The 27860-nt window shown below is 31.6% G+C and overlaps 3 protein-coding genes, 1 long non-coding RNA gene and 1 other non-coding gene across 6 annotated transcripts; 1 reads left to right on the forward strand and 4 right to left on the reverse strand.

Annotated features, from left to right (window-relative positions):
* Positions 1-3365: 3365 nt before the first annotated feature.
* TRNAP-AGG (transfer RNA proline (anticodon AGG)) lies at positions 3366-3437 on the reverse strand. The gene has a single exon. It is a non-coding gene; the product is annotated as a tRNA-Pro (tRNA).
* A 94-nt stretch (positions 3438-3531) lies between these two features.
* On the forward strand, positions 3532-9091 carry LOC112741098 (uncharacterized). The gene is made up of 8 exons (XM_025789931.2): positions 3532-3720; positions 3901-4302; positions 4573-6848; positions 6934-7203; positions 7848-7928; positions 8285-8396; positions 8480-8546; positions 8738-9091. Exons 1-8 carry the CDS (start codon positions 3600-3602, stop codon positions 8832-8834), a joined length of 3426 nt encoding a protein of 1141 aa, XP_025645716.1. The 5' UTR covers positions 3532-3599; the 3' UTR covers positions 8835-9091.
* LOC112741100 (uncharacterized) lies at positions 9033-13209 on the reverse strand. The gene is made up of 7 exons (XM_025789933.3): positions 12495-13209; positions 11932-12081; positions 10969-11109; positions 10815-10889; positions 10545-10658; positions 9945-10438; positions 9033-9825 (listed from the first exon to the last, which is right to left on the reverse strand). The coding sequence occupies exons 1-7, from the start codon at positions 12985-12987 to the stop codon at positions 9193-9195; spliced, it is 2100 nt and encodes a 699-aa protein (XP_025645718.1). The 5' UTR covers positions 12988-13209; the 3' UTR covers positions 9033-9192.
* Positions 13210-14549: 1340 nt separating this feature from the next.
* Positions 14550-19184, reverse strand: LOC112741101 (uncharacterized). Of its 2 annotated transcripts, none has more exons than XM_025789934.2 (8): positions 18646-19184; positions 17581-17967; positions 17092-17212; positions 16342-16657; positions 15685-15757; positions 15462-15552; positions 15307-15386; positions 14550-14829 (listed from the first exon to the last, which is right to left on the reverse strand). In XM_025789934.2, the coding sequence occupies exons 1-8, from the start codon at positions 18697-18699 to the stop codon at positions 14692-14694; spliced, it is 1260 nt and encodes a 419-aa protein (XP_025645719.1). In that variant the 5' UTR covers positions 18700-19184; the 3' UTR covers positions 14550-14691. The 2 variants fall into 2 exon arrangements, with proteins under 2 accessions (XP_025645719.1, XP_025645721.1); XM_025789936.3 differs by having other exon boundaries at positions 18613-18949.
* Positions 19185-23293: 4109 nt separating this feature from the next.
* On the reverse strand, positions 23294-23905 carry LOC112741102 (uncharacterized). The gene is made up of 2 exons (XR_011871727.1): positions 23810-23905; positions 23294-23738 (listed from the first exon to the last, which is right to left on the reverse strand). It is a non-coding gene; the product is annotated as an uncharacterized lncRNA (long non-coding RNA).
* Between the last annotated feature and the right edge of the window lie 3955 nt (positions 23906-27860).

Genomic DNA, 27860 nt, shown 5'->3' on the forward strand with positions numbered 1-27860 from the left:
ATCATCAGAGTTGGGGACGATCAAAGGTGACTTTAATGAGATATTGAAAAATGTGTAATAACATGTTTGGTTTCATGTTTTAAAGTCCTAAAATCAATAGAGGAAAATGCTCACTAGCTCATAGAGTTCTAAAGCATGCAAACAAAACAAAACACCTAGTATACTTTAGAATATACTAGAAAGAAGGATGAAAAAGGCCATTGGAAATAATTGATTTTCATACTGTGGCCTATGATTCATCCATGGAGAGTTCTAAATATATGGTCTTCAAACCAAAAATAGCTTTCCAGATATCATGATCAGTAAATACAACTTTGCTTGCTAACATCCATTCCATACAGTGGGAACTGAAAAAATAACTATTCAGGCTATGCCGTAAACAATACATTGAACAATGAACAACAATTAGAAGCAATTTTAGTAAATCAACAACAAATAATTAAAAAATCAGAAGCAAAGAGACAATAACAAATGAACAACAATCAAAAGCAAAAGCACAATAACAAATAATTAAAAAATCAGAAGCAAAAATCAGAACAGAGAAATGATGCTGTGGGTGGCTGGGTGTATCTTGAAAATGACCTTACTTCAAAGAAATAAAATCAGAGCAGAGAATAAAAATCTAACAACCCTCAACCAAAAAATCAAAACCAACAACCCTAAACCTGTGAACCAAAATATACAAATAGAATTGAAAATCATGAATCAGAATTAACCCTAAACCCCTAAATCAAAATAGAACAAAAAAATTAGAATTAAAAAACAAAATCAGAATTAACAACTCAACCATAGAATCAAGAACAACTCAACCAAGTATTAATTATAAATTATAATCAATAAGAAAACTAAACTAGAATTAAAAAAAAAGAATCAGAATAAAAAAACAAACATGAGGCTTAGACTCCATTACAGAAGACGATGGAGGCTCGGTGGGAACTGGGGTCGGTGGCTCGGCGCTGCTGGGAAGAACGTTCCTGGGTCGGTGCTCGCTGGCGACGCTGGGCGCTGCTGGGAATAATGCTGCTGCCTGCTGGGTCGGTGCTCGCTGGGAACTGGGAAGAAGGCTTCGGTGCTGGTGGCTGGTGGGATTGCGACTGCGCGGGCGAGACTGAGAGCAAAGAGCGAGAGAAGCTAGGTTTCAAAATTAGGGGTGGGGGGGGGGGTTATGTGACTTTAGGTCATGACTTGGGGAGTTGGAGGGTGTTTGCGTTTGGGGTCTGGGAGGGGGTAGGGGGGTTGGTTTTTTAGGTTTTTTCATAAACCGGTTCGGCTCGGTTGGAATTTTCATGGACAGAACCGAAAAACCGAATCGAACCGCAATAAAAACAGCAAAACTTTTTTTTTTCGGTTTTCGATTTTTCGGTTCAGTTAGTCGGTTTGGTCGGTCCGGTTCGATTTTGAACACCCCTATGCCACGTGTCATAAGATGATTGGTTGACGTGTCAAGTCAGTGACACCTAACATGCCACGTGTTACTTGACATGTAAAAAAATTATTTATAATCAAAATAGTCCCTAAAAGTTCAGACGTAAGTCATTTTCATCCCTAAAATTTTATAAATTAATCAAATTAATCCTTATATAATATTTTATTCATAATATTAAATTTAAAATATTTTTTGATAGTACTAATTTTAATATTATTTTTTAGACCTTAATAAATAAATTTTTTTTACATAAAATAATAAAAATAATTAAATTATTATAAAATTATTTTGTCATTTGTATTTTAAAATTTTATATTTTTAAATTATAATTTTTTTATAGTGATTTTTTTATTTAAACGAGTTTATCAATTTATTGTTGATTATATATTTAAAAATTTTATATTTTAAATTTCACTAAATAATATAGTAGTTATTTTAAAATTTAAATATTTTAAAATTATATTTTTTATTATTATTTAATTTATATGGTAGAACTCAATAATTAAAAAACTATTTGTGGGATCACTTGTTAAATCTGATTATTTTAATATAGTTTTTTAAAAGAGTGAATACCCCATCCGGCCCCTAACAATTATCTCGAAAGGACAACGAGGCCCCCAAGAAAAAAAACACCCAATTCGGCCACTGATAATTTTTTTTGGGACTGATTAGCCCCTGTACCAAAAAAAATAACGTTGATTTTTTTTGGTACAGGGGCCTCGTTGTCCTTTCGAAGTAATTGTCAGGGGCCGGGTTAGGTTTTTTTTTTGTCAGGGGCCGAGTTGGAATTTTTTTTTGTCAGGGGCCTCGTTGTCTTTCGAGGTAATTGTCAGGAGCTAATTTGGGTTTTATTCTTTTTAAAATAACTACTATATTTATTTAGTGAGATCTGAAAGATTAAAACTTTTAAAATAACTATTATATATATTTAGTAAAGTCTAAAATATTAAAACTAGTTATATACTAAAAGTTTTAATATTTTGAATTTTACTAAATAAATATAATAATTATTTAAAAAAATATATTAAAAAATTTAGATTCAACAATAATAAAAATTATAATTTTAAAAAATTTAAAAATTTAAATTTAAAAATAAATACTTATTATTTAGTGAGATTTAAAATATTAAATTTTTAAATATATAATCAACAATAATTTAATAAAATCCTTTAAATAAAAAAAGTTTACTATAAAAAAATTATAATTTAAAAATGTAAAATTTTAAAATGCAAATAACAAAATAAATTTTAAATAACTTAATTATTTTTATTATTTTATGTAAATAGAATTTTATTTATTAAGGTCTAAAAAATAATATTAAAAATTAGTACTATAAAAAATATTTTAAATTTAATATTATGAAAAAAATAAAAAAAATTATATAAAAATTAATTTGATTAATTTTTAACATTTTAGAGATGAAAATGACTTACGTCTGGACTTTTAGAGACTATTTTGATTATAAATAACTATTTTACATGTCAAGTGACACATGGCGTGCTAGGTGTCACTGACCTGACACGTCAACCAATCATTTTGTAACACGTGACATTAACATGCTACGTGGCACTAACGAAAGGACCAATTTAACTTATGGTTTACCTTTCAAAGACTAATATGACTAGAAAAATCATTTGAGGACTAATTTAAAAAATGGGATATCTTTTCGGGACAAATTTGACTATTAACCTGTATTTTATAACATGTTACTAACTATTTCTAATTATTCAAAATAAAAAATTTAAATAAATCTAATTAATTATTAATCTAATTTAAGTAATTTCTATTTTAATTTTTAAACCTTGTTGAAAATTGAAAATTTTTTTCTCTGGACCCAACCAAATGGGAGAAGTCGTTGAATGTTCTCACCAATATATTGCCTAATTCAATGTACAGGCCCATAACCACAATCAATTTATAAAAAGAGAAAACTAGAATAGGGGCATTCCGAGAATTGAACTCGGGACCTCTCGCACCCTAAGCGAGAATCATACCACTAGACCAAATGCCCTTTTTTTGTCTCTATATCAATTAAAATTATAATTTAATCAGGAAACCGCCAATTTTTTCCCTCCAAAAAATTTGGCACAGAACCCTTATTCTTCGCGCTCCACTTCTCTTTCGATGATGATGAACCATTTTATGCCCTAATTTGCATAGCCATTTCGCAGCAATGGCTTCTTCTAGGGAAGACAAGAACAAGAACAACAACACATACAGCAGAGACACTTCGATTCATGAAGAATTCGACTTCCTTGATACTCAGCCACTCGACATTCCTGACTCTCCCTCTTGTGGGTTCTCTTTTTCCTTTTTCACTTCTTCCATTACTCTCTTCAAGCTCACTCTTTTCTCTATTTATTGCTTTACATTAACCACATTTTTTTCCATATAATGTTTTATTTATGTTTATTTTGTTTTTAACAAAAGTTTAAATTTGACGTTTTTTGGGGATTTATTGTTACTGTGTTCAGGTGATGACGAATCGCGCTACTTCGAAGACACAGAGCCTTTTGATGATTGCGATGATGATAATATGGAAGCTGAGCCGATGAACCTCGCAGGCGAGACTCAGGTGTTGGATTTCGCTGGTGAGACTCAGCCGTTGGATGATTTTGACGGTGCTGCTCTTGTTGATGACTGCACACAGTTGCTGAATAAAGAAGGGGATGTTGGATTTGAAAGTGGTGGTGAAGGTGAAGTCGAAGGTTTAGATGGAACTCAGGTTTTAGAGGGTGTGGATGATGATGCGGATGTCTCCGACGGTGGTGATCGTCAATCTGCGTATAACAAGCAGGAGGAAGAGCATGAAAGATTCTCTGATGAGAAATCGTTTGGGAATATTGATTCTATTGAAAATGAACTCAACAGCTCAGGTGAACCCCTTGAACTTTTCTTTTAGGTACATTAACATTGGTGTATATTTGGGGCATTTGATGGATTATTGGGCATATGATATCACTGTCACAAATCTGATCTTAGAGTCTTGGTGCTGATGCCTTTTTGAGCTGCAACCTCATTGGCAACTGTTTGTTGTATACAAGTGTGGTGTATCATTGTTTCTCCTGTTCTACACTGTTTTGTATATAAATTTAATGTCACTGTTCTTTTGGTTGCGCTGGTAAAGTTTATTTTATTTATTACAGGTTTGAAGCCACCACGATTTACTTATCTGCGTGTTGAATCTTTAAGGAAAGCTGCTTTAGCTGCTCGCGATGTGGCTTCGAAAAAAACTTCAAATGGGACCAGTTCTGACAAGGGCAATAGCCAGTCTTGTCAAGAACATATGGTTGTAAAGGATAATGATGAATCCTTTCCCAGATGTTATGGGAAAGTTGAAGAAGTTAATCGGGAATGCAGTGGTGGGAAATACAGCGTGGAGATAGAGGGACAGAAGAACAAAAATGCAGACAAGGTTGCTAGCTCAGCAGTGAGGAAACTTTTCAATGATGCTTTGTCCATTGAAACTAATGAACCTTCTCTTGAAAGCAATGATTTTGATGGAGTGGATGAGTTGCCTATCTGCCATGATGGGTTAAGCTATGTCAACTCTCAAGAACCTGGAGAGTTGTCGCAGCTTAATGCTCTTGATTTTGTAGATAGGTTTCTCCACGATAATATCATGGAGTTTGATCAAGATACTAACCGTGTTAAAAATACTACAAGAATAACAACCACCATGCCTTTTTCCGCTAACTCTGCTAAGAATGTGGAGGAAAAATCAAAGTCAGTGGCCAATGGAAAAGGGCAACAAAATTTGGCCAAAAGAGTTACTGATAGGGGCAAAGATGCAAAAGCTGCAGTCTTTGACTGGGATGATAGCCGTGAGGATGAAGGTGGGGGAGACATATACCTTAGAAGAAAGGAGGACTTCTTTTATTGTGAAACTCGTGGATCAAAATCTTTGCCAGTATCCCAGAAGACCAAAGTCTACAGGCCAAATAATGATAAAGATGCTGAGGAAAAGTTAAATATCCCTAGTAGGAAAACTCGTGCAGTTCACTCTGATTCAAGGTTAGGGAGGCATAATCAGAGAGTATGGGATAATACTGTAGAGGAAGCAACAAGAAGAATAACAAGGAACCTTGCTAAGGAGTTGGGTGAACAGCTTGATCCCAACTGTTCTAGAGGAGAGATGGAACCCAAGGCTAATGCAGATGTACGGGAAATGATGGATGTAGGTCTTGATACTCAAATGGCTGCTGAGGCTATGGAAGCTTTATGTGGTGCTGAAACTCTTGCTAATGATACTATTTGTATTACTAGAAGCAGTTCAAAAGGTCAACACAATAATTCTTCTGCTGGAAAATTTGGGCCTGTTGGATCTAGGGATAGTTCAAGGCAGTTTGACAAGAAAAGGAAAGCTGAAGTTAAGTCAGATTTGCAAACTTCAAGTTTATCAAAGAAATGTACAGAAGTCGGACAGTGCAAAAAGGGAAATATTGTTACAAGATCAAAGAGGACTAAGCTAAATGCAGAAGCCATACAAACCTCAGGTGCTAATGAGAATGGAAGAAGAGGAGTTTTGTCTCCAATGGTTGATCAAAGAAAATCAACAGGTGCTTTGAAAATACTTGATCATGGTGAATTAAAGATTCATGATCGCAATGACACAGAAAGTGGAAGGAGTAGAGTTAATGAAAAGCACTTACAGGATGAGGTTTATCATTGTACGCCAATTGCTTGTAGAACTAGACAGTCTTTAACGGTAAATCAATTTAGTGGTAGGATTGGTTCCCTTGAGAAGACTAATGGAACTGGCCTCCATGCAGATGAATCACTGGATCCTAATTCTACTCCAAAAGCAAGTACTGCAGCCATTAGCAATGAGATTGAAATGGATACATTAGATTGTCCTAGAAGAAGGAGATCACTTAGGATTAGGAAGTATTCTGATCATGATAAAGGATCTGAGAATTTAGTAGATTCATCTAAATCATCTGTGCCGCCCAAAGGGAAATCTAGTGCTGGAAATATTCATTCTAGGAGTCCTATTGATTGTAATGTTATAGCTGAGAAGGATGAAAATCTGAAATCGGATGGAAAGAATATTGCAGCTGTCCGGTTGTCTAGCAATAATTTTGAAGTCACCAATTCAGATGAATCGCCAAAAGATTGTCACAAATCCTCTGACTTGGCTTCTGCGACAACGCCAGCTAATTGTAAGACACCAATGAATGATGCTTCACCTGTTTGTATGGGAGATGATTATTACAAGCAATCTTGCAATAGAAATCTTTCAAGGTCATGCCTTCACAAAGTTTTCCGTAAGGAGCTCCAAAGAGAACTCCGTAACTTGAGTCCCGTTAGCCCGGAATTGACAACTCCATCTAAAGATTCAAGGAAGAGGAGGGATATGACTGATGTTCGAATTCTGTACAGCAACCACTTAAACGAAGATATTATTAAGCATCAGAAGAAGGTAATGATGTCTAACCTTCGATACTGTCAGTGTTACTGAAACATAGTCGGGTTTTAGTTTAATTTTGTTTATGGACTTATTACAGATTTTAGCACGACTCGGCGTTTCTGTAGCATCCTCCATTGCAGACGCAACACATTTCATAGCTGATCAATTTGTACGTACAAGGAATATGTTAGAAGCTATTGCATTTGGCAAACCAGTGGTCACACACTTATGGATTGAGAGCTGCGGACAAGCTAGCTGTTTTATTGATGAGAAAAATTACATATTAAGGGACGCAAAAAAGGAAAAGGAGTTTGGTTTCAGCATGCCAGTGTCACTTGCCCGTGCATCCCGGCATCCACTTCTAGAGGTGAATGAATCTATGGAACCAATTAAGTCTTTTAACCATTAATTCATGCATGTGGTTCACTGGCTAAGATTTTAGCAAACTTATTATTCTAACTGTTTTGTACAAATATCTGTTGGTTACGTATGTGGGCATGCATGCATCTGCACTTGTGTATGTTAAAACAACTCCAGCAATTTTTTCCTTTTAAGTTCTACTTGCAATAGCTATGACCCGATAGTTTTCAACTTGATAGTGTTAAAGTCCCCTGTTTAGTTGTTCATGTGACAATCATTTGTTACATGGCATTGTGCTGCATTGTCTGCATAAAAGCATTGCCTGCAAACATGGGCATGTCATTAAATTAAAAGCTACCTCTAATAAATAAGCTTGTGTCACATCCGCAAAGGTATAGCTTCCCCTATTGCTTGTTGACAAGGGACTTAATTCCTTGTAACTGAACCATATAAACAAATTGCTTATGGGTTAAAATAATTACTTCAAAATTAAGTGAATCATAGTTGAACTTTCAAAAGACTTGGAGGCACAACAACAACAACAACAAAGTCTTATCCCACTAGACACAAAAGCTTAATTAATCAGATTTAAAAAACAAACTGGCATTTTTTGGCTTGTTGCCCCTGCTAAATGACCATTACTTTCTGCAGGGTCGAAGAGTATTAATCACCCCAAATACTAAACCTAGTAAAGAGATTATTTCAACTTTAGTAAGGGCAGTTCAGGGCCAGGTATGAATCTCTCTCTCTTTAAGCATTTACCTTGTTTATACGCCTAAGTCGTCAGGGGATAAAAAATGTCTTTAGAATTTGGATAGTTCCTTGTTGCCGTGAATTTTCTTTTGTTTCTATCTCACTGGCAAAGAAATTACTTGATAACTTAATTGTCATTTTTCATTTTATTATTAATACTTATTGGAGTACATTGATGTTTTTTAATCATGAAATTGGTGGGTTATTCCCTCCTCCCCACCCTCTTTTCTGAAATATATATCGACATTTCTATGCATGCAATTCAACTAGTCCACGTTTTGACTGCAACCTTTGGCTTGATTCATCTTAATATCTTTTTCTTGTAATTCTTGTAGGCAATGGAGAGGATCTGCAGATCTGTTTTGAAGGATAATAAGATCTTAGATGATCTACTGATCCTATCTTGTGAAGAAGATTATGCCTCTTGTGTGCCTTTTCTTGAAAAGGGTTAGAATCTGTTTCAATTACCTTCAAAAAATTATAATCTGCCTAAAAGCCAAAATAAAAAATAACATGTTCTGCGCATGCAGGGGTAATGGTGTACAGTTCAGAACTATTGTTGAATGGCATAGTTATTCAGAAGTTAGATTATGAAAGGTTGGATTTTTGTTTCTTCCGCTCTTGTATATTCAACTTAAATCTCTCTAGTGGGAGAAATGTTTTCTGCTTCTGATGACTAATGTACTGCAACAAATTACATTCCCTATATGATGGGTCTTATGATTATTATGTGTCCCTGTAAATGGCATTTCATTAATTCATTCCTCTTATGCACTTTTTGGTTGCAGGCATTGTCTCTTTGCAGAGCATGTGAAGAAAACCCGTTCCACTGTATGGCTGAGAAAAGATGACAGAACATTTCTTCCTGTTACAAAGTGCACTTAACTTTTTAACTTAATTTTTGTTATGATCATGTATAGAATTTAGGTCTTGTAACTATTTTCCAAAGCATTTTTTTCATGTAGGACAGATGTTGCCCCTTTATATTTCATCCTGCTGCTGTAATTTTGTGTGATGCTCATAACGGACGATGTCAGTGGTAACCATGGACCTGGGTTGTGTATGCACGATGAGATGTACTAGTATATTGAATTACTAGTATTGTTTATAGTAAAAAAAAATCCATTGCAGTTCATCTTAAACTCTCTATCTAACAGCAGAAGTTCCTGATCTGGACCCTATCTAGTAGCTATAGTTTATTGTTCAGCATTTATCAAATTACACAGTAAATAAATATCTTTAGCTAATGATGATGATCAGGTAAGTAGTTAGGCAACACCTTATAGCTGCGCTGAGGAACCTTCCGAAGCATAGCCAAAGCCAGATCAATGTAAAGTGGGAGTTGGACTAGTGCGAAAAATGACACAGGCAAACAAGTTGCAGCATATATGGGGAAAACTGCATATTTCAGTTCATCTTCAATGATGAAGTAATGCCCTGCACAGAAAGAGATCAACACCGATGCTATCGATGCGAAGAGTGTTGTCAGCCCCACAAGAAGCTTTCTTGGCAAGTCAACAACAAAATCCTTCTCTTGGAACCGAGATGTGAGTACCGAGAGAAACAAAACAAGGGATGTGACAGACGAACAGAGTGCAATGAGTGATGCTACAGCAAAGACGTGGAATGCAGGTCTACCCCTTAGAAGTGGTATACCAGTGTTTTGATCAGGACCACCTGGTATAGCTGTTGAGGTTGTGAATGCCACAGTTGCAACAAGTGCTGCAACCACTGAGCATGATTCTGCAGTTTTGGTGAGCCATTTACCACCTTCTTTCACAAGTTGCCCATGGGTACTAACAAAGACTTGCTTTGCTGTTTGCCCCTTCCTATTGTAGCGTTCATAGAAATTTGGCGGCATGGAGTTCTTAACAAGCTGCAAAAGCCACAAGGATCATGAGTCATTGTTTCAATGCAACTTTGAATTGTTGTTAAACTATTATTTGCCAATGAAACATAATATTATCTGACCAGCAACATTCTAATTTGCATTACCTTATACCATTTATATTCCCACTGCATTTGCATTGCAGCACCAGGGACACGCCAAGGCTTATGGCTTCTATATGTAGCAGCAAGGTGCAATGCACTGTTACCTTGGCTGTCTACTTGGCGAAATGCGCTCTCTTTGGTTATGTCAGACTTATTCAACATATTATACACATGGGGCTGCCGATTCTCTATAGCCAAAAGAACAACATTCTTGTTATCGGAATCCACATCCTGTATAGCCACTGGAAATATATCCAAGATCTTCTCAACCATCTCAGTTATTCCCATTTTTGCTGCAATCAATATAGGTGAATCTGTTCTCCTTTCTGCATAAATTCCATTCTGCATACCACTATCTGTTTTCCCTTTTCCCTGAGGAGTTCCTCCATTATATGTGTACTTGTATATTGAAGCGCGCTGAATCAGTTCATTCATCACTTGTTTTGCCCACATGTGCCTCGCCTTCCTCCTTTGGATTTTGTCTATCCAAGATGATCCTGCAATTTGCCACTCAGTAAAAAAAGGGGTAGGAACTTGTTTTCTTTTTCTTAATTTCTTGTGAAACAACTTATGAGAACTCTAGTGCTTGTTGATATATATTACCTACACCACAGATAAGTAGCAATGCCTTTATTGTAAATATTAGAATCCGGATAATGGTTTCCCAATTTGGTGGAAACCGGTTATATTTGGTTTCTTTCTTTGTCATCTCTTTCTCTGCATGTGTATACACACACTAGATGTTAGGAAATGAGTGTAAAATGCCCAAAAAAAAAAACACCTAAAGTTGAACCAGCTGCAACTGTAACATTTAACATGCAGGCCACAAAAACTGTGTAATTAGTAAAAGATTAAATTTGCTGTAATCAATACCATATCTGATGTAGGGTTTTCTTGAAAAATTCTCTTCATCATCAGTTTCAGCTTTACGAGTATGTTTTCCAAAGGCTGTGTCATATTGTAAATTGACAAATTAGTACAGTTAAACTTGGCATATGCATATACTAGACATGGTTGATTAACTCACTCAGAGCTTTAGCTGCACGCATAAACAAAGACACAAAGCTCATGCATGTCTTGTAGTTCATTGGATACTTAGTTTTCTGCTTATCTCTCCGATTGTTATGTAGTTCATTTGCTTCCTCGCTGACATCATCAACAATCAAACCTGACAGGATCACGGTTTATTAGAGAGGAAAACTAAATTTCATAATTTTATATTACTTTTTTATGTTTTCGTTCTCATTCATTTTTTTAACTCTTTTTTTTAAATTATTACAAACTAAAGAATGAAAAGATGTAGTTTTATATAACTCTAATATAAAAATATCTATGCCTTTTATAAAAATAAATGAATTCAAATCCCTAAAACAATGAACTATAATTTGTATAATATTTTAGTTGAATAATTATACAAAATTATATACAAATTGTCAAATAAATATTCTGTAAAATATATTTAATATAAAATACTTTAAATTTAATATTAGTTTATATATTATCTAATCAATCTCTAAATAATAAAACACTTATTAAAATATACTATATAGTATAATTGATTTATTTTTTCGCACATTGAGTGGGTCTCATTCTAGTTACTATGACTAGAATAAAGGTAGGTAATCCACCTTATTGCTAGAAAATTTACTTGTAGACAAATAGGGGAACTCGTATGTTAACATCGGTAGATTTCAATCATTCTATTGATGAACTTAATTAAAGAAATTTATATCTATTGATGTGAATTTCTTTGATCAGAAGTACATTTAAATTTAATCTTCCATATTTCTATTTCTAATTTATTATATATGTAAATATGGAACAAATAAGGTCTAAACATTATGTGAAAAAATTCATTTTAAATATGGAATATTAAAGCCATTAAGAATTTTAAAAGTAGAAAAAAAATGCTTAAGATTCTTAAAATCATGTTAGTTTTGATAAAGAAACAGAATACTATAGAAGTGTGTAAGAACGGAAGTGTTCTCACAATTATAGACAAAACGATCTAAAAACTCCATCCTGGTGCTGCTTTTGAAACAATTAGGCTTCATGGCAAGGATATGCAGAGGTGACCACCCATCCTGGTTTACAGAATCCGCAAGGTTTGGGTACAAGTCAATTATTTTAAGTGCCAATCCTGTCAAATTCATCAAAACTTTAAATATATTCAATGAAATACAAGTGCTAGATATGATCATGAAATGTTTTTAACATAATGTGTATAAATAATATACTAGTTGATATCGGTATATCCAATGTTATCAAACTTGACTTGAGCATTTACGAGTTAACTCGAGAGTTCGATAATGTGGATCACCATTTAACAAGTGTGGATCAAGTTTGGATCTTAGTTATACAAGTGTTAGCTGTGATATTAACAAAAATGTATCTAGATTTTGGAGTACCAAAAAGTTAGGTAACCAAATGAGTACATAAATGATATTTAATTTTAGTATGTTGATTAATAAAATCAAAATGAGTATGCATAACTAACAAATAGTTAATATGATCAAACATGACAAAATTGATGACAATGCATGAGACACTTACCAAAATATTCACTTGAGATGGTGCAATGAAGAATGGTATTTCCATTGTTCTTTCTGCAAAGTGAGTAGTCATCTTTGTTTTGTTGGTGGCCATAGAGACAAAAGAATGCATCCTTCTTACCATGAATCGCTGCCAAGAAGAGCGGCGTCTCGCCTTGGAAGTTGCGCCAAGAAATGAGTGTAGGGTCCCTTCTAGCTATATTGTAGCAAATTTCCATATTTCCAAGCTCAGCTGCAAGATGCAGAGGAGTGTTTCCCTTTGAGTTCTGCAACTTTAAGATTGCAAGACACACTTCTTCTGTGATATTATCCAAAAGGGTTGTCACAAAATTGGTTTGGCCTACATAAACAGCAATGTGTAACACTGTATCTTCTGCTCTTGTGATCTTTGCTTCTAATGTCAATTGGTTCTTCTCATAAACCTCTAAGACCTCTCTAATCTGACCCTTAGTGGCATAACGAAACAAATTTTCAACCTCAGAATTCTGCTCCATTTTTTCTGGTGTCCAAATAACCTATCTATGTCCCTCTAAGTTGGAGTATATTATCAATATCAACAAGCTTAACAAAGGTTATGTTAAAGTTACATATATACATGCAGTCCCTTTGCTTATTATTATAATATTGATTTTCCAATTTGTTAAATAATGATTTCTGAGTTAGCATCCAGAAGGAAGCAAAGACACTATATATTGCAATTAAAGCACATGGAATTCAACTAGTCCCAAAAATTTGGTGAGAATATAAACTGAACAAGTAAAGAAGAAGTGGAAGCATGATAAGAAATAAGGTTTTATATTAATACATTAGACATTTACAGTACATATTCCTGCATAATATGAAAAGCAATGCATGTCTTTTCCTGAATTTCATATATTATCAACTTGCTTTAGTCCATTTGTTTCTGCTATAACAGAAAAACTTCCATTTCTTTCTCTGCAAGATAAGCATTTTGCTGTCATGAAGGAAATATATTCCAGTGTACTTTAAACATGTCTAAGTTGATTAAAGTTTATTAGTTATTGTAAAAGTGGCACATACTTGTTAAGATCGTTATATTTATGTTGAATTAGGTACTTCAAAGTTATTATTTATTTCTGAAAAAGAACTGGGGGGAAATTGAAGAAAACATGTAGCTAGATTTGCTTTTCTAAACTTTTATAGTTGCATCCAACCCACTCTGACATACCAATACCATCAAGTTAACTTGTAAATTGTTGTGTTTAGATCCCTTCCTTAAATCAAGGTTACAAGTTGAATTTGATGATTCACATTTTCCTAAACCCCACAAATCTATCTATCTATCTATCTATCTATCTATCTATCTATATAAAAGTTGATACCTATATTTTCTTGTAACTAAAAAATGACGTTTCTTCTACTTATTCTATTGTCACATAAGTTTTTTTATCAGTTATAATTTTTTTTTATAGAATTTTAAATTAATTTTTTTATTACCCTTTCTCATTTAATGACATTATCTAGTATTATCTCCTAATTAATGATAAATTTAATACCATTATTAGTTTATTTTTTAAGAAAAAAATGTTATGTTATGTTATTTATCATTAATTAATTCTATTTATTAAAAATTATACTTAAACAAATACTTTTATATATATATATATATATATAGATTGATAGAATTAATTTTTATTATACTACAGAATTTACTATGATATAATGTTTTGTTTTAAGAGTTAAAAATATTACTTAAGCAAATACTTCAATATATATATAAAATATTATCAGTGTAATATACTATAAAACTTATTATATTTGTTTTAACAGCTATATAGATTATTTCATAACTAATTAATTTTATTTATTAATTAATTATTGATTCTATTTATTAAAATATTATTCTATTATTCAAAATTCCTCTATTATCATTTTAGTTATCTAAAATAATTTATACAAAAAGTTTATAATATTAGTTTTTCACATATTGTGCGGATCTAAATCTAGTTTAGCCAAATTCTAGTTTGATAACCTTGAGTTAGAAACAAGTTAACATTTTGATTTTCTTACTTTCCTGAATATACACTTCATGAGATTTATTTAGCAACAAATATATCATATGGTAAAGGTCCAACAGGTAATAATACTACAACAAAAGTTTAAAATAAAAACTTGAAGGTCATCATGTCATTTAGGTACATAGAAAATCCATGAAGCTGATTCACTTCTTAGGAGATTCAAACTGGGAGGTTATCACTATGAGAGACCTGAAGTCTCCAATTAACATATTGGATATATAAATAGTTGAGGCTCATAGCAATTCCAAAACCCAAAACTGATGAAAGTAGTATTGCATAGATGGCCTTCAAATGCAACTGCAACAAAAGGTCACAAAGCTTTATTTAGCACATCATAGGTACACTGTAAAAGTTAAAAATTTTACCTAAACATAATGTTGTAACTTCTTACATGCAAAATGTATACAGGTTATAAATCAGAAAACATCACTTGCTATTCTATCATCTATATGCATTATGCATTCAACAAATCTCTTCATCCCATTTTGGCACCAAAGCAAAGGCTTTTACAATTTCTTCCCCCCTCTTTTGCCCTTGTCTTAAACAGTACTGTAACTACATTATTTTAAAAGACAAGCATGCACCATCAGAGACCATAGGATAACTAAATACAAATAAATGCAGTCTTTTCTACAAAATCTAATACTTTCATTACTGCAACCCAAGAAATATAGCGAGGCAAGAGTTTTAGCCATTAGCAGGCATTTCATTTGCCAATCCGGCCAATAGTATTACTAGGAAATTATTACCAAAAATATGAACATTCTCACTCACCATGGTATAAAACAGATGCACGGTTATAGCCACAAGAGCGAACTCAAGAGCAGCATATGTCCATATATACTCTCTAATTGCTGCATGTAACACAGGTAAAATTAAATTAACGTTCAACAATAAACCAATTTCAGTCTGAAGATATGAGTTTTTACCAAGGATGACTGCAAAAATAGATGCCAGGAGGCCCAATGTAAAGGCAAATGGTGCTGCTATTATGATGGCTTGAGTCTTCAACTCAGGAAGCTACAAAAAGGAACATAGAATCAAATAAAATATGCATATATATTTACTAGACTATGAATACAATGTATTCTGAACTCTATCTAAGGGGTTAGAAGTTCACTTATAGTATTCTCTTAAAAGATGTAGGCATACCAGGAGCTGTTCAATGAAGAAAAAGTAGCATATTGTGCTTATCAGGACGAGCACCACAAAGTCTTGCCAGGCACTGAAAAATGGAAATCAAGGTCAAGCAAATAATAATAATATTAATAAATTTAAGTAACTTATTTGGAAAAGACTAGAACTGGAATATTTGAAAGATTAAATGTTTGGGAATGCACATAACTCAAATTTATCCCGAATGAGTTTCCAAACTTAACTATCTTAGCAGCAATATTAATTATGATTGAAAATATCATTTTAAGACATACGAAAAATCAACTCTGAGAATAAGTAACTCTCAAGGACCAATTCACCCTCATGAAAGAGCGCTTTGGGCTTGAAGAATGGACTATGCCCGGGCCTATTATTTTACCTTGTGCAACTTTTCTACAGAAGAACAGAAATGACAAGGGTCAGAGTCTTGACTCAGAGACTTTGATACCATGTCAAAGACCAGCTCCCCTCCACGATTAAATTCTAGGAGAAAGTTTAAGATTCATTATATATCTAAAACTGAACCCATGGTATATGGACTTTGAAAAGCTTGCAGAAAACAAGGAAACCTATAACGGGTAATGTCTAAGGTTGCCATTTATAAGAACAGAAATAACAGATAACTTAATTTGAGAGCATAGATTTTCAGATTACTTTATTGACTCTGAACTTGAGTTCAGTTGACCCTGCACTTGTCTACTTTGCCGTTGAACAGAGCTGGAAACACGAAGCAAAGTTACAGGTAAATTCTGAACCTCGTGCCCACATACTTCACATTTCTTATTTCCCTTTGTGCTAAACCATTTTATTGCACATTCTTCATGCACCAATCTCAGGTCACCTTTGCAACTGCATTCCATTTTCAAGGTATTTCTTTCATCGCAGACATCAAGACATATCCTGCACACTGCTTCCTCTTCAGGAATTTCTTCATCATCAGCACCTTCTGGTGGCACGGGAGTTATCTGATCTGATTGACCAATAAAAATTGTGTTAGTGTGTTAAACTATTTTGAGAAGATTTAAAGTGACAATAAGCTAAAAAAATGGCACTCTAACTAAAATGTTACTAACGAGACAACTCAGGAACTAAGTAAAATATCCCAGCAGTGTGATAGACTCGTACTCGTAAAAGTGGCTGTCATTTTGTCTATTATCAACATACAACATTTTCAAACACTGGCAACCAATTGAGGTCATTTCTAACCCATAAAAGGATGATGACAGGAACCACAACACTAGGTGGAATAATAAACACTGATTAACCCATTTTCTGCTTGAAATGTAAATATTGGAAAATGGATTAGATTTCTTCACTGTGAATTTAAAAATAGAAAAGTAGGACTACAAAACTGGAAGTACATAAAGTATATGTGACTTTAGTGAGGCCTTAGAGGAAACATACCATCATTTGTATCTTGCTGATCCTGTTCACTACGGGTAGAAAAGGAGATGGATCTTACAATAACAACATTTCTCCCAGGTACAGAAAGGGACCTTGAAACCTTGGAACGACCAACATCCTTCTGCACAAAAGTTAACAACAGCCATTTGAAAATATAAATAAAGTTCCTAAAGATGGGGTAAACCTTAGTTCATGCAACTGTTGTTGTATCATATGCTTTAGAAAGCTCTAAACATGAGTTCGAGTCAGTAAACTTTCAAGTATTCCTTTAAATACCTTGTTGAAAATAACATATCTGAATATTCTAGTATTTCCTTTCTTTTCTCTGATAACAGGTTTCGCACAATGTAATGTTACAGAATACAGATGATTTAATTTTAACCTATGAATTCGACCTTTCCATAGTCCAAGGTAGAGGTATAACTCACATTAATTTTATTTGAGAGAATCCATAAACAATGCATCACAACGAAATAAACGGGAACTTACATGTTGCTTCTGTCCAGTATAAGTCCTTGCAGAAACAGGTGTTGAAACCGAAGGAGACAGATTTGATGCAGGAGTAACAGGAAGAGAAGTGCATCTTTTCCATGCAGCGTCAGATATGGAGTCCATATTAGAACTGTCCGCAGATGTCTTCGAGTCTGAATTAAGGAGGCAGCTTCTTTCGCCATCTGTTACATTAGCTTTTCTTTTCAAGCTCAATGCCCTCAAAAAACCTCTTGATGATGATATCCCTTTGGAAAAACTTTGAGAATGGTCCAAAGCCCTTCCACTGCCAAACCCTACAGGTCTAGGTGGAACTTGAAGTGAAATATCGGGACGTTTCCCACTCGGTCTATTATCTGAAACTTCTTTGTTCGAACAGTGGTTAATCTGCAAGTAACAGGGACAATTTCAAGCAATTTAGTCCCAACAATTTGGCATAATATGCCAAAGCACCACAGATAATATAAAACAAATGCAACAGCTAAAATGCAAGCACTTCAAGAGATAGCATGCCAACACAAATTCATGAAGAATAACTGAAGAATGATAATTCTCAAATTGTTTTCAGAAATTAACTTGTTTCACAGAGAGGATCTGGATCCGGAAGTTGAATAAACCATCAATGTCGAAACTCACATGAACAAAATCAATAAATTCCTTAGTGGTGACTTATAGAGCAAAAAACAACAAGATACAATCTAATAAAGTTAAGAAGAAAATTGACATCTTCCAAAATTCTTCACAAACTACATTGTCAGCTAGAACTCATATCTCAAATTCAAGGACCTCCAGAAGCAGTTACAATTAAAAGGCATATGAACAACAATCAAAACTACATTCCAATCATGCACAATTCAGGAAACAAATAAAAACCTAGGCTTAAGTAGGCACAGAATAAGCTCAAATTGAGAAACCCCGTAAGGGCTTAACTTCAATTCAATCAAAATACACACACTGACACACACACACACACACACACACATCTCAAGATCAAGTGATAAATTTAAAAAGTTTAAAAGCATAGAATTTTACACAGATTTAGAGATGAATCATGAGAATAGAAACCTGGGGTGAAATCTCAGAGACTTCATCAGTGGCTGCTGCTTGAGCTGCTTGCATTATAGGCAGCACCAAAGATCTCACAATAAAAGTTGGAACTCTGAAATACCCACAAAAAAATAAAAAATAAAAAAATAAACAGGAAAAAAAAAACGAAGAATAAAGAATAAAATCCAACAGAGATAATTTAGTAAGCAAAAAGTAATCTGAAGAAGACCACGGTCGTTGTGTGAGAAGCAACTGAGTTATGATTTATCTATTTTTTTTATTTTTTATTTTACACGCACAACATTGTCATTAATTAATGAATGATGTTGTTTAAAACAATACTATAATAAATATTGGCCAATTTTATGGTGCCTGAGTTTGGTGTCTAAATTTTACTTAACTTAATTTTTGTAATAAATTTTGATTTTTTAAAAATTATTTATTGTTATATCTTTTAAATTAAATATTATTTTTTAATATTTTTTAATAAATAAGCACCATCTTTTAGACACCATAGCATTCACTAATAATATTATATGAATAAATAATGAAGCTTCAGAATACAGATAGAGGTAGTTGTACCGTATACTACACGAGCGAGTGTGTCACTGACTCGCTGTATATTGTAATGTACGGTCCCTTTCACTCAAATATGGATTTTTTTTATCAAAGATAGTAGATTCGAACCCACAACTTCTTAATTGAGTATAAAGAGATTATGCTATTTGAACTATAACTCATTGGCTCAAATATAAATTTCTTGCAAAAAAAAATAAAAATAAAAATATATATAATATTATTGGTCATATCTCTTTAAACAAGTGTATAACTTATATTGTTAAATGTTAAATCATTTCATTTACTATTTTTTCAGGAAAAAAATATGTTCACAAAAAATAAGTATCAAACCGGTTAAAATAATTTATTTCTTTCTAACTCTTAAATTAATAATATTAGAGAAATAATAATTTAACATTATTTTATTTAACTTAATATTTTATATATTTATATATTTAATATTATTCAATTACTTTAATAATAATTAAAAAATATAAAATATAAAATATAAAATAAAATATTTTTTAGATTATTGTTGATTAATTTTTTATTATTTTTTAAATATTTGATTGTTTAAAATAAAAGTGAAAAATAAGGTTTGTTTGTTAATTAAATAGTGAATTAAATTAACTTGTGAGAAAAGGTGAAACAGGTCAAGTTAGGTCACGCTTTGTTCTTAATAAACCTGCTATAAATTTTTTTTAAAGTACGAAACTTGACCTGTTATTCAGTCTGGTCTAGTCTAAAATCTGTTAAAAATCTTAATAATTTTTTTTACAAAAATAAAAATATTATTAAAAAATATATTTTTTAATAAAAATATTTATATATAATATATTATATTTAATATTTATAAAAAAATTTAAACTCTTAAAATATTTAAAATATATAAAAAATTTATAATTAAATATAATAAATTTAAAATATTTCATAATTTTATTAATAATAATAAAATTATTTATATATATATATAATTATATAATTATGAGTTAATAGATCTAAACAGATCTAATAGACTAATAAAATTAATTGAAATTTTTATAAAAATTTAAATTTATACCTATTTTATAATAGATCAGACCAAATTACAGGTCCTGAGAATCTGAGACCTCATGGCCTTTTTTCACTCTCCTACTTGTGAGTTTGATTGATTGTTTGCTTTATGCAATCTTACTTTGGTAACTTAAAAAAAAAATAATAATAAAAAAGAGGTTTTTCTTTTCATCGAATATTGTCACATCATAGGCAGGACTTTCTCGCTGTGATGCTTCCAAGTTGCTTCCAATTTGTCAATTTTCATACATGGTTTCCCCAATGTAAAACGTTTTGCTTTTGCTTCATAGAAAAGCTAAATGTGTTCATCATAATCCGTAAGACCTTTATTCGTCAACTTGGTTTTTCTATTACATTTACAATTTTTTTTTATTGCAGAGTATATACAATAATACAATATCTTTTTCTTTTCTTGATTATTTTTTTCTGGTATTTCTTTTTTTTTTCTTGATAATAAATTAATAATACAATATCTTCTTTTGTTTTTGGACGATACAACATACAATGTATTTTTTTGGTCTAGATACAATATCTTTTTTTTTGGTAAATGATACAATATCTTTTATATATATATAACTTCTGATATTTCATAATGGGCCAGCCCACTGTGTATTTCTCTACCACATAAGTTATAACTGCAAAACGCCATTTTTTGTAAACCAATTTTAAACTCCTCGGCCCAAACAAAATGGACAAAAAAATCAATGCAAATTTGTCTAACTATAGGGATGTTGAAACAACAAAGGGTTATACTATCGTGTTGAAAGGAAAATTTTTCTGTCAATGCTGAAAGTACGTGGTATAGGGGAAGAAGGAACACGTGTTTAGGTTGTTGCTAAAGTTTTGGACAATTTCTACATGATAGTAGAGTGTGATGTATGAGAATTAAGTACAATTAATCAGTTGATGAAAAGAAATGCATTAATGATGATGATTATGGTATTGGGTTTTTTTTAGGATCCAAAAAATATTTAGGTTTACAATAAAGTTTAATTTTTTTAGTTGTATTATTGAACAAAAATGAAGTGAATAAAATATATGACGGATTGAATTGGTTATAGAGTTATAAATGAGTTATTTTGTAAATATATTTTTTGAAGTTTTCTGTTGAGTTGTTAATTTTTGGCCAGTTTGACATAGTATGCAGTTTATTTTTCTTTTTATTGAGAGTGGTACTAATTGTTAATTTAGTTATTGAAATTGTCATGACAAAAAAAATTGAAATTGTAAAAAAGAATTTGTAATTACTAAGTATATATTTAGATTGAAGTTTGTAGACGAAAAAATTGATGTTAATTAAAAGTGAGCTAGAATTAGCATGGTTTATGTTTGGCAAGTTTTTATATCAAAATAGATTATAATAAATTAAATGTTGTTTGGATTATATTACTCAAAATCAATTTTAGATAAAAATTATTAAAAAGACATGAATTTAAATAGTTATTTGATATTATCTTATCTTTATATTTTAAGTATTTAAATTAATTTTATTAATCAAGTTAATAATAAAAATTAATATTTACTTATTGAATTAAAATTAGCATAAGAAATAGACCAAATATATTTTATATAAAAAATATAAATAATATATGAAAATATACTTCATTAAATTAGATTACTCATGATTTATTTAGTATTATTTTGGGTTATAAATTTTTTATTTGTATGATTTTATGTTAGTTATAATTAATTATTTATTTATTTTATTCTTTTTAGTAGGGTGAATAATTTATATTATAAAAAAATTACAATAATAAATATAATATATAACTATTACAATTACAAGTTTTAACCGAGCTAAACAAATAAAAAAAAATTGTACATATAAAAAATAAAGTACAATAAAAAAAAAACAGAAGACAATAATTCGTATAAAAAAATAAAAATTTCATAAAAAATAATTATATACACAAAAGATGTGAATACTAAAGAAACTACAAAAAAAATAATAAATACAAGACAAAGTAAATAAAAATTAACTATAACTATAGAATAAAGTAACATTTATAACCCAAAATAGTACTAAATAAATTATGAGTAATCTAATTTCATAAAGTATATTTTCATATATTATTCGTATATTATTTATGTTTTTGATATAAAATATATTTTGTCAATTTCTTATGCTAATTTTAATTCAATAAGTAAATATTAATTTTTATTATAAACTTGATTAATAAAATTTATTTAAATACCTAAAATAAAAAGATAACATAATATCAAATAACTATTTAAGTTTATGTCTTTTTTAATAATTTTTTATTTAAAAGTGATTTTGAGTAATATAATCTAAACGACTTTTTAATTTACTACAATTCATATAAAAATTTGATAAACATAAATCATTTTATTCTCAGTTCACTTTTAATCAAAATCAATTTTATGCAACTTCTCATCTACAAACTTCAATCTAAACACACACTTAGTATAATAATTTTTTTGTTACAATTTTAGTTTCTTTTTATCATGATAATTTCAATAACTAAATTAACAATTACCATCTCCCTCAATAAAAAAAATACATATTATGTCAAACTGACCAAAAATTATTAACTCAATAGAAAATTTTTAAAAATATATTTAAAAAATGAACCTTTTATAATCTCATCACCAATACAGCCCAACATATATTTTAATCACTTCATCTTTGTTCAATAATATAATAAAAAAACTCAAACGATAGTCAGCCCATTAATTTTAGCAACTTGTTGCTGGACCATAAAAAAAAGTCCAAGATCATAATCATCTTCAACTAATTAATTACTTTATACAGCATTCTTTGGATACGCTGCAGAATGCTGTTGATAAAAGTTAACAAAAATACTGTTGGTAACATAACGAGATTATAGTAATAAACATCAATTATTATACATGTATATCATATATAATAATACATTCTTAATTGAAAAAGATTGATATGAACAACGAAAATGAGACAAATAATAATGGTGAATACATACCTGAAACAAGGAAAAAAGGTAAATTAATAACATGGGCTATGCTTTGGTCTGTGTATATAACATGATCACTTATATTTACAAAACTTTAGGAATGATTTAAGTATTTAACTAAGAATTTTATTTTGATAGACTCTAAGTGTAAAATCATTTTACATGTACATTCAATCACATAACATCACATTAACAAAAATAACTACCTTTTATATTAACCACGTGAATGATCATCCAAAAAAATAGTTGTAATTGCACGACTATGTAAAACGTTTTACAATGGATAGCCCACAGCAATACAGATCTCCCAAAACACTTTGTCTTCCACTTCATTCACATTAACTTTGATTGATTCCACTTCTTCATCATCATCAACAAGGAAATCAGGCGATGAAGAAGAGCATTTCATTTCCTTTGATGAAATACACACATGTGAATCATTATGATGATCATTGTTGTCAGATGTGCAAGATTCAGCATCATCATCATTATTAGTAGCTTCAACAGGGCAAAGAGTGATAAAGAATCCTATAGTATCTCCCTCAGAATCTGCAGTATCCTCAATCAGCAAAGAAGGTGACATATCCATCATCATATTAATATTCATTTGATCTACTTACTTTGATATTTGATATGATGGTATTCTTCTTCAGAGTAAAAAAGAGCAGCAGCTATATACACATAACACATTATTTGTATGTTTTATGAATGGTTTGCAGCACTCGCTAGTTGAAGGGTACTACTCATATAGTACTATTTATGATGCAAATTTAATTTATTTATTAAAGAAAATAATGATTTGTTCAAACTATGTTTGTGGGTAAAATTTGTTGACGTCACATCTGACATCATCGGTCATTGATTTCTAGAGTCGTGTGTGGCTAAGTTAAGGTAGTTGGTTTTGAATTAGATGAGGGATAATTTCAGTGCAAGAATGTAAATTACACACTTTTCATATGCCTTGCACATATATTTAGCTTGTGTTTTAAGTTTCATTAATTGCTGTCTTTTTCAAATATAAGTGGTCCAATTTGAGTTAGTCTAATAGTTAGTTCCGCTTAAATAATTGTTGGAAATTTAAATTCCGCCTTATTATGCATGCAACAATTCATTTGCAACAACAAATCCTAAAATGGAGTTTAGATCCGTGACAGATTAGTCTTTAACTCGTCGAAGTAGGAAATACCGCAACAAAAGAAAGTGTCTATTTTTGTTTTTATTTATTCCTGAAATTTAGATCATATTAATTACTATAAAGAGTAAATACCTTTTTCGCCTCCTGTCCTTTTTGAAAATTGACAAGCCGCCCCCTAACCTTTAGAAAATGACAAATCGGCCCCTGTCTATTTCTTCTGTTAGACACATCGACCCTTCTGTAACCAATAGACAAGAGTTGATGTGTCTAACAGAAGAAATAGACAGCAGAAACCGATTTGTCTAACGGAAGAATTGATGTGTCTAACGGAAAAAAATAGACAATGACCGATTTGTTATTTTTTAAACATTGAGGGACAGCTTGTCAATTTTCAAAAAAAATAGGAGCCAAAAAATGTATTTACTCTAAATTTTATTAATCCAAAATTTCAAATTCTGGAATTGTGGTTGATACATTTCTTTGTTGAAATTTTAATACTTATAGTTCTAACTCGACTAATCTAGTGTTAACTAAAGTGTGTTGTTTGCTTTGATCTCAAATGTAAACTTGACTAATTTGGACATGAAATGATTTTGTAATAAATTATTGGAAGACATATTTCTCTTTATCTGTCTCTCACTTTTGATAGAGAGGAAAATATTATCCACATAAAAATTCTAAGATATGAAGAACAAGTAGTAAATTTTATGAAAACAGATGTACATTTGAAATATATAAATATTTAATTAAAATTTTAAAAACATTGAATTTAGTAATAATAAGTTTATATGTTGATGATTAGGGATATGACAAAGTTTAATAATGCAAACTGCACCCAAGGAACTGCCGACGCTTGGTGTCAAATCATAATTAAGGTGAGTTCATAGTGCTTTAATTTGTATATAATGGTTATGTGAGTGTCATTACCATATTTGCTTAGACTTATTTATCCCTAATCACATGCTTAATGTGCCCTTGTGTACCAAGCTATATTAAGATTTACCATTATGAATGATTTGAAGAGATCATGGAAGATCCATAATCACCGGTAATTAGCATTATCACTTGTCAAAATCATACGTGTAGTGACATGGTTGTGTTAATTAGGTTTAGGTGCAAAGATAGATGAGTTAGAAATTTCCAGATTCTTTTTGTTACCTGAAAAGATGACACCCTCATTACGTCATTCATTTCAAAGCCCTTTTGTTAATTATACTCCTTGTTAGTTTTTTCATTTTTATTTTTTTTTAAGAATATTATCATTTTTTTAAATATAATATATATACTACAAATTAGTAGTTATTCAATATGTTATATTTAAAAATTTGAGTGGCATGTGAAAATGCAAATTTGGCAAAGTAACCCCTAAGTTTTGAGAAAAATTTATTAAAAATACTATATGTACATAAAAAAAATTCAGTTATTAAATTTATTATTATATATTCGTGTGTAAATATATGTATTATTTAATTTATTTTTAATATATATTTTATGTAAATAACTAATTTAATAATAGATTTTTTATATATACATAATATAATAATATAGTTGAAAATTCATTAGTGTGGAAGGTTATGTGTGATTGAAACAATCCTCCATGCTTGTGTGGACTCAAAGCTATACAAAAAATAGTTCATCAAAGTCAATTAAGATTGAATCGGATGAGTCCATCTCTTCTACTGTGGTACTTGTACTAGAAGAGAGAATAATGTGCACGTTTTATTATTCAATAATTTTTTAAAAACATAGATCAAGAGAGAGATTTATTACTTTGTTAAATAACTTTTCAAGTCACAAATATAAGCTATCTTTGGAAAAAAAAAATACATATAAAAGTCATTAATTTAAAAGTATTTAAGACAATTTACATTTGAAAATATTATAATAAATATTTAGCACATAGTGAACTTAAGTATACTATAATACATTAGCGGTTTAATTATTCTGCAAGTCTCTATAGTTTTACCGAAATTTCAATTAGGTCCCTATACTTTTTTTCTTTTCAATTGGATCCCTGTACCTTTTTTTTTTCAATCAAGTCCCTGCCGTCAGTGTACCGTTTGAGATAACAGAATATTCTACATAAAAAAAGAATATTCTTGGCAATTAGCTATAGAGGCTTGGTGAAGTAATATAAATTTTTCCTAATACCCAAATAACCCCTCACATTTCATTCCTAAGAAAAAAAGAAACCCTAAGTTTCTCCTGTCTTCTCCGCCTCCTGCCTCCGTCGATGGCGTGTGTGTCTGCCATCGACTGCAACAGACAGTTGCTGGTGTCCCCTCCGTCGCCTTCTCTTTGCGCTGGGCCCTTGTGCGTTGTTGTTGTCAGAGGTCTTCTCCACGGTTTGTCCGGCCAAGGCGTCTTCCTTCCGTCGCGGTGAAGGCCCTCGCCTGGAGTCACCGTGCCGCACGTTGCCGAGCCTCCGACCACGCCTCTGCTCCATCTCCCTGCAATCGAAGTTTCTGCAAGTAAGTGACAAAGAAAAAATCCTAATTTTTTTAGTGTTAAAAGTTGATATTTATGTTATTTTTTTTCAAAAAAAAATATGGCATTGTTTGACTGTTGTTGTTGTGATGGTGGTGCTTTAAATGGATTCTACTTCTATTTTTATTAAATAGATTTTGCTTTCAATGGGAGATTTGTGAAAGTGTAATGTATGCTGATGGTTTCAACTTATGAAAGTTTGAACCTTTTTTTCAAATTATGTGATTGAATGGAGCTACTATGGCATTGGATGATGAATTTTGTTTATTCTTGAATGTTGATTGTTGTGGTTGTGCTGATGTTGCTTTAAATAGATTATGTTTCTGTTTTTAATACCTGTAGGGATGGGGGACTCGGATTTTACCATAGACATACACCATGGTGGCAAGTTTCATGATTTAGGGAACGGGCTAGAATATTTGGGGGGGGGGAGGAGTGTTGGAAGATATGCATTATGAGTTCGATGAATGGAGTTTGCAAGAAATAGTTAGTGAGTTGCAAAAGTTAGGGTACAAAGGGAATGCCAGGATCAGGTACTGTGAACCAGGCTGTCAATTGAGCTCGGGTCTCAGAGAGTTGATGAGTAATGGAGATGCCATGAGAATGGATAGGTTATTAGTGTTGCAAACGGTTAAGCATTGCTCGGTGTATGTTGTTGATGGCTGTAGGGAAGGTAACGGTGTTGAGATATGTTCGAATGATAAGATGATTATCAATTTATTATAAGATGATTATCAATTGATTATGCTGTGTTATAAATAAATTGTAAATAGATTATAAATTCATTGAAAAAAGAGTTGAATATTCATGTTGCAATCTGCTGTTTACCTGATTTCAGATCCTGGTCTTGCTGCTGCCGCCAACGGAAAAGATCCGAATGCTGCTGACACTGTGCCTACTGCTGCTGCTGCTGCTGTTGACACTGATCCTGCTGCCGACAACAGATCCGGTGTGAATATCTGCAGATCTGAGCGAATAAGGCAAACAGGGGCAGGTAGGGGAAGAATAAGGGGCAGGGGAAGGGGTAGAGCTGCATTTTCACAACCACT

Source organism: Arachis hypogaea, chromosome 14 (genome assembly GCF_003086295.3).
Source record: "Arachis hypogaea cultivar Tifrunner chromosome 14, arahy.Tifrunner.gnm2.J5K5, whole genome shotgun sequence".
Taxonomy (NCBI): Eukaryota; Viridiplantae; Streptophyta; class Magnoliopsida; order Fabales; family Fabaceae; genus Arachis; species Arachis hypogaea.